The sequence below is a fragment of the Danio rerio genome, chromosome 9 (assembly GCF_049306965.1).
Source record: "Danio rerio strain Tuebingen ecotype United States chromosome 9, GRCz12tu, whole genome shotgun sequence".
Taxonomy (NCBI): domain Eukaryota; kingdom Metazoa; phylum Chordata; class Actinopteri; order Cypriniformes; family Danionidae; genus Danio; species Danio rerio.
Window position 1 is genome coordinate 56,921,622 of NC_133184.1, and position 7,648 is coordinate 56,929,269.

At 38.0% G+C, this 7,648-nt stretch overlaps 1 protein-coding gene across 4 annotated transcripts in view; it reads left to right on the forward strand.

Moving 5' to 3' along the window:
- egfl6 (EGF-like-domain, multiple 6) overlaps nt 1–740 on the forward strand; it is a 40,679-nt gene extending 39,939 nt beyond the window's left edge. For 2 of the 4 annotated variants that reach the window (NM_001002457.2, NM_001430942.1), the window contains one exon: nt 387–739. In NM_001002457.2, the coding sequence (NP_001002457.2) occupies nt 387–494 (108 nt within the window). In that variant the 3' untranslated portion in view covers nt 495–739. Of the gene's footprint in view, nt 1–386 lie in introns of all 4 variants that reach the window. The other 2 variants (XM_073911813.1, XM_073911812.1) reach the window with 1 other exon arrangement.
- Nucleotides 741–7,648: the final 6,908 nt, after the last annotated feature.

Here is a 7,648-nt window from a genome sequence, read left to right on the forward strand (position 1 = left end):
AGGTGTTTGTAGCTCCGCTCACTCTCCGCCTCTTTGCCCTTGTTTGGTATCCCGCTGTCGGTGTGATGACGCTTGACCAAAATGGCGACGATTGGCCGCGTCCATATATTTTACAGTATATGGTATGGACGCTTCTACTCTTATCATTTTTACCAGAAATAGTAAATCATCTGGGAACCTTTGGCATACTCTTTTCAACATACTACCCTTGGGACATACTAATTCTATTTAGGATGCATAGTATGCAAATTGGGACACAGCACATGTGTTTAAAGTCCACGCTTTTTTACTTGCTGCTCTCCATCTGGATTTCGTGCATCACCAAAACCACGTGATTGCAAACAACCTATTGATTATTGTGTGTGTGTGTGTGTGTGTTTCCTCAGGTGGTCTTTGAGGCTGAGCGGGGACGCTCCGGCACTGGAGAAATCGCTCTGGATCATGTGCTGCTGATCTCTGGAGAATGTTCAGAAGATAAAACACTCGACTTCTAGGACGATTAGGATGTGTGTGTGAGATGTTATTAAGCATCTCAACAGAAACACATTTAGCTGCTGCTCAGCTTCATAAAACAGGCGCAGACCTGCAGGATAATAAGAAGAGTGATGGATGTAAGTCTTATTAATAACATGATTGTTTTCTGACAGGTGGATGTTGTTCATCATTTGTATGATTATATAAACACTGTAACATTATTATGGCTGTACATTTTGCTTAACATTAAAATGTTTTTAAGAGATCTCGAGGTCTGCTGAATGCTTGATTCTGATTGGCTGATGGTCACTTAAGGCAGGGGTGTCCAAACTTGGTCCTGGGGGCTGTTTCATAAAAGTGATTTAGAAAAGCGGGGATTAAAGTCTATAACCTGACTTCAATGAGCTGAACTAAACGTCTATGCCTAAATTGGTTCCACAACAGTTGAAGATCATTTGATCGAACTAATCTGAGATCAGTTTAAATAGTCTAGATAACTGCTGTTGTCAAACTCTGAAGGTCGAGCATAGATGCATATAGATTATGTTGTGTGCTACCATTTCAACGAGAACTGAAAGAGCTCTGAAATGAGGCGCAGCTATTCACAGCGAGTGAGAATCCACTTTTGCTATTTTAAGGACGAAAAAATCCGTTCAGCGCCAAATCACATGGTCCAGCAGGGTTGAGCTTATTCTTAGGTGTGTTTTGAGAATAAACCAATCAGAGTCTCATCTCCCATTCCCTTTCAGAGTCTGTTGCGTCGTGCCATGGTGCATTTGCTATTTACATTAATGCCCTTATAAGTGGAAAAACTGAAAACTTCACTAGTTAGCAAACAGTTAAACAGAGCATCTGCAGTGCGAGAATGAGAGATGAGAGCCTCTTCATTCTTTACTTTCACTTTCGCTCTCGCGGATAAGAAAACCCGTTGTACGCACTGACATCAATTAGTCTATACATAATTAATTTTGTTCATTAAGCGCAAACATTTGTTTCAAAACAATTTCCAAATTCAGTTCTAATTTCCAGCAAACAAATAAATAAACAATAATAACAAAGTGTGGTCAAAAAACCTGAGTTATAAACTAAAACACATGCTGTGCCCCATATGGTCTAAAACCTGACAGGTGGGCAAATCTAAGCTTATTTTTCATAAATTAAATATACATCTCATTCATTCCTTTTCGGCTTAGTCCCTTTATTAATCCGGGGTCGCCACAGCGGAATGAACCGCCAACTTATCCAGCAAGTTTTTACACAGCAGATGCCCTTCCAGCCGCAACCCATCTCTGGGAAATAAATATAAATCTGCAAATGATAAATAATGCTGCTAATAATGATAACATTATACCAAAGCAAATTGTTATTAATAAACTGAAAAAGCCTTTGAGATGAAGGCATGGAGGCAGTGGTGTTTAAATTTATGTAGGCTAGAAAATAATATGTTTTGTAATATTTTAATCCTTTAATTCTTTTTCATTTGTAAATTCTTTTCATTTCATTCTTTTTCATATACGTATTGCTGTACATCCTGTGTGTATTAAGCAGTGTGTAAGCGAGGCGCACAATTAACGCGCTCTGCGCTGGACTTTAGACCTTCTCTAAGCTGGTCTGTTGAACAGACTATTATAGTTCCTCAAAATAGCAACGCACCAGCAATGCGCCTTAACAGGTCTCCTTTTTTAGACCAGAACGCCTATGAGCGCAAATGCATTTGCTATTTAAACAGCGTGGCGGAAAACGTCAAACGACTCTTGCGCCGAGCTGAAACTAGCAAACAACAATAGTGTCGTGCCTTGTGCCTCATTGTGCCGGGTGTATGATAGGGCCCATTAAGTTTAAAACGCTTGGTATAAAGAGTGTAGGATTGTGAATGAGTGTTTATGGATGTTTCCCAGTGATGGGTTGCAGCTGGAAAGGCGTCCGCTGCATAAATCATATGCTATATAAGTTGACCGTTCATTACGATGTGTCAACTTCAGATTAATAAAGGAACTAAGCCAAATATATATATATATATATATATATATATATATATATATATATATATATATATATATATATATATATATAGAGAGAGAGAGAGAGAGAGAGAGAGAGAGAGAGAGAGAGAGAGAGCGCTAAGAACACCCCTGAAAGATTTCTCTTTTAAATTAATATTTTCTTCAAGATGCTTTACAATAATATATTTGTGCATATACATTAGATTATTCAGTACCAATGCAAAGTTTGGAATATATATATATATATATATATATATATATATATATATATATATATATATATATATATATATATATATATTGTATTTTATTTTATTTTATTTATTTACTTTTTGCTATTAAGTGACAATAAATTTTTACTCTTTATTAAGAGGTTAAGTGAATTAAAATGGCATCAGATTAAGGCCGGTGAATGTTAACATTACTTTGATTAAGCTTGCCTTGAGCTAAGACTTAGCCTGAGAGTTAGCCTGCCCCGAACCAGGCTAGTTTCCCAGCATAAGTTGCCAGGGTGACTCAGTTTGAACTATCGTAAATTTGCCGAATCTGCCATTATTAAACCTGACTTACCAAAATTAGCCTGGCTTTTTCTGTAAGCTTGGTTTATGGACATCCCTGCTCTAAGGTGTTTGGTTATTGTCAGATAAACACACAGATAAAGTAGTTCCGGCAGTTTTACAGCACATATCACATCAAAACACAACAGAATGCTTTGGAGGAGATGTAGTGCTACACACAGGCGATGCTTGAGGAGGACAAAACTAAAAAAAAAAGTTTAAAAGCGTGTAAGAAGAAGGAAATATGTGTAAATAGTGTTAAATAAACTTTGCTTATAGTGTAAATAGACTTTGCTACATTCTTTTGCACCAAAACTGCAAAAATCAGTGCTCAATTTGCTGCATCTACAACAAACACGCAAGGTACACCACCAACACCACACACACTCACCTCTTTTTCTCAGCTCTCTGAGTCTGAGGTGTCCAAACTCGTGCTATCTAGCCATGCAACCCCCTGTCCACTCGATCCCATTCCCTCTCATCTCTTGCAAGCCATCTCTCCTGCAGTCATACCAACACTGACTCACATAATTAACACATCTCTTGACTCTGGTTTATTCCCCACTACATTTAAGCAGGCTAGGGTAACCCCACTGCTAAAGAAACCCAACCTGGACCATACGCTACTTGAAAACTACAGACCAGTATCCCTGCTTCCATTCATGGCCAAGATTCTGGAGAAAGTAGTGTTCAATCAAGTCCTGGACTTTCTTACTCAAAACAATCTCAAGGACAACAAGCAATCCGGCTTTAAGAAAGGCCACTCAACTGAGACTGCCCTGCTCTCGGTCATGGAGGATCTCAGACTGGCTAAAGCAGACTCTAAATCATCAGTCCTCATTTTGCTGGACATGTCAGCTGCTTTTGACACTGTCAACCACCAGATCCTGCTATCTACGCTTGAGTCACTGGGCGTTGCGGGCACTGTTATACAATGGTTCAGATCTTACCTCTCTGACAGGTCATTCAGGGTGTCTTGGAGGGGAGAGGTGTCCAACCTACAGCATCTAAACACTGGGGTACCACTGGGCTCTGTTCTTGGGCCACTTCTCTTCTCCATCTACACATCATCTCTAGGACCAGTCATCCAGAGACATGGATTCTCCTACCACTGCTATGCTGATGACACCCAGCTATACCTCTCTTTTCATCCTGATGATCCCTCGGTTCCAGCTCGTATCTCAGCCTGCCTGTTGGACATTTCACACTGGATGAGAGATCATCATCTTCAGCTTAACCTCGCTAAAACGGAAATGCTTGTAGTTTCTGCCAACCCGACTCTACACCATAACTTTTCAATTCAGATGGATGGGGCAACCATTACTGCATCCAAAATGGTGAAAAGCCTTGGAGTAACGATTGATGACCAACTAAACTTCTCTGACCACATTTCTAGAACTGCTCGATCGTGCAGATTTGCACTCTATAACATCAGAAAGATCCGACCCTTCTTATCTGAACATGCAGCTCAACTCCTTGTTCAAGCTCTTGTTCTCTCCAGACTGGACTATTGCAACTCTCTACTAGCCGGGCTTCCAGCTAACTCTATCAAGCCTCTTCAACTGCTCCAGAACGCAGCAGCACGAGTGGTCTTTAATGAACCTATAAGAGCACATGTCACTCCGCTGCTCATCCGTTTGCACTGGCTGCCAGTTGCTGCTCGCATCAAATTCAAAGCTCTGATGTTTGCTTACAAAGCCACTTCTGGCTTTGCTCCTTCATATCTGCTCTCACTTCTGCAGATTTATGTGCCCTCCAGAAACTTGCGTTCTGTGAATGAACGTCGCCTCGTGGTTCCATCCCAAAGAGGGAAGAAATCCCTTTCCCGAACTCTCGCATTCAATCTGCCCAGTTGGTGGAATGAACTCCCTAACTGCATCAGAACAGCAGAGTCACTCGCTACTTTCAAGAAACGACTAAAAATTCAACTATTTAGTCTCCACTTCACTTCCTAATCTGCAATTGCCTCTCTGAATATCACACTAACTGTACCCAAAAAAAAAAAAATACTAATACTACTAATACTTCCCTTCTTAGACTTTACAGACCTGAAACTCGTCTATAGCACTTATTCATTGTTGCTCTTATAGTTGTGTAAATTGCTTCCTTGTCCTCATTTGTAAGTCGCTTTGGATAAAAGCGTCTGCTAAATGACTAAATGTAAATGTAAAATGTAAATGTAAATACACACTAAGATGTGATAAGAAAACATGCTTGCATTTTCGTATAAGTTATATATGTAGTGTCAGTTACATGTTTATGTGTCAAACTACTCTTAAGTCTCCTTAAACTACTCTTAATTTTTGGCACATTGACTGGTGGTTATATGACTGATATTTATATCAATATCAATAGTCTGCTATACAGTGTTGTATGGAGTCAGAATAGACTCAATAATAATACACGCAAAAGACACGGTGCACATGCGTAGCCAAATTTTTAAAACAAAACGTGATGGTGTCATTAGAAACTGAATGAAACTGAAAAAAAAAGATCCTCACCTGAGTAAATATCTTTTTTTTTCAGTTTCATTCAGTTTGTAATGACACCATCACGTTTTGTTTTAGAAAACAGCTGCTTTAGAACTTTAAATGTTCAACAACCTTACAGTTTTATTTGTCTTAACAATAAAAATGAAAAAATAAGATATTAACTCAGGTGAGGATCGAACACGGATCTAAAGGCAGGGCAGTCCAACGTGCTGACCACCGGACCACAACGGCTCATGAGGCAGCGAGACAATAAATAAGAAGAGCGGAGCTGCGGCAAAATAATGGATAAAAAGAGTGAGGATGTGGTCAAATAAAGAAAAAAATATTTTTAAAAAAAAGTGCGACTGCTGCTTTCTCCGTTCGGCATGCTGGAGAGGAACAGTCTACGCAAAAGAAGCGCAGAGTTGGTTTCATTGAATACAGCTCTCATCTGATTGGCTGAAAGGTACGAGTTGCCCTGCCTCTGCCAGGAAAGTCTCAAAAATACACACACACGTATCCAGGCGGAGTCGTACGTGAAAGAGGATTTGCACATTCTCATTCAGGATGAACTCGCAAGTTTTAAACATTCAAAACTTTTTGTACACTCTTATACAACTGCAAATGGTGTTTTGCATTTGTGAAACGTATTTTATGAAAATGTATTTTTATTTTGTGCACGTGAAATTTTTTTATGAATATAAATAAATATTTTACGCACGTGAATTTGGTTTTGTGCACGTGAATTTGGCTACGCATGTGTACATCGTGTCTTTTGCAAGAATTATTATTGAGTCTATTCTGACTCCATAGTTGTGCACTTTGAAATGCTAAATTACATAAAATAATTAAAAGGACAAATTCTGGACCTTTTGGCCTTGGGTGGAACAACATTTGCATGTTTGTTTTTAATGTAACTATTAAATATTAAATATATATTTAATATATTATGTTTTAAAAAATTTGCCCTAGTTTTTATATTCTGCAGGTTATGTATAAAATATGATAGTTCTAATAGTTTAATAAAATATATGAGATATTTGGAAATCACCAAGCAAATTATTACTCATTCATTCATTTATTAATTTGGGGTCGCCACAGCGGAATGAACTGCCAACTCATCCAGCATTTGTTTTACACAGTGGATGCCCTTCCAGCTGCAACCCATCACTGGGAAACACACTCTTTCACACTCATACACTACGAACAATTTAGCGTACCCAATTCCCCCATAGCACGTCTTTGGACTGTACACCAGAGCACCAGGAGGAAACCCATGCAAACATGGGGAGAACATGCAAACTCCACACAGAAATGTCAACTGACCCAGTCGAGGCTCGAACCAGCGACCTTCTTGCTGTGAGGCGATCGTGCTACCCACTGTGCCACCATGAGGCCCCCAAAAAATTATTTGAAAATGTAAATTGCATTAAGTGTATTAATTATAATTGTCCTAGAGATTGTATGATTAATATTCAAATTAACCAATAGGATAAAAGGGGGCAGAGAGAAGAACAGGAAGGAGTGTGTTTTAAAATGTATTAAAAAAAGACCAGAACTATGATGTTAATAAATAAGTGCTTAACCATAGAATTGAACTGAAAATACTTATTTGACAATAATAATATTTAAATAATAACCCCAGACCTTTTTTAACGTCAGATTATCACACCTATCTATTTTTTTCTTCTAAACCACTGTACAAAAATAATACATTAATTGGCCCCTAAATTAGAAATAAATCTATGTATTTCCTCTGCTTTCATTTTTTATTATTAAGGTCCAGCTCGATAAGTGACCAAATAAAGATAAAAAAACATTTTTAAATAACATTATTAGTTAATATACTGTTAAGTTGCAAACAATGACAAATTAATTTTAATGTGAATAAGAACAGGTTGTGAGGGGTTTAAATCAATAAATTTAAAAATATTAATATAGAAAATAGTTTGTACTTACTCAATTGTGTAAAGTGGGAAGCCTTATTTAAACATATCTCTGTTCATTCACGGCTGATTCAGAGATTATATTTAAAATCTGCAGTGCTTCATTTGCTTTTTGTTCCTTTTTATTTAAAAAAAAACTCCCAGTAAAGTACGATAAATAATGGTTTAGAGGCTGTAAATTTAAACCTGTGATAATA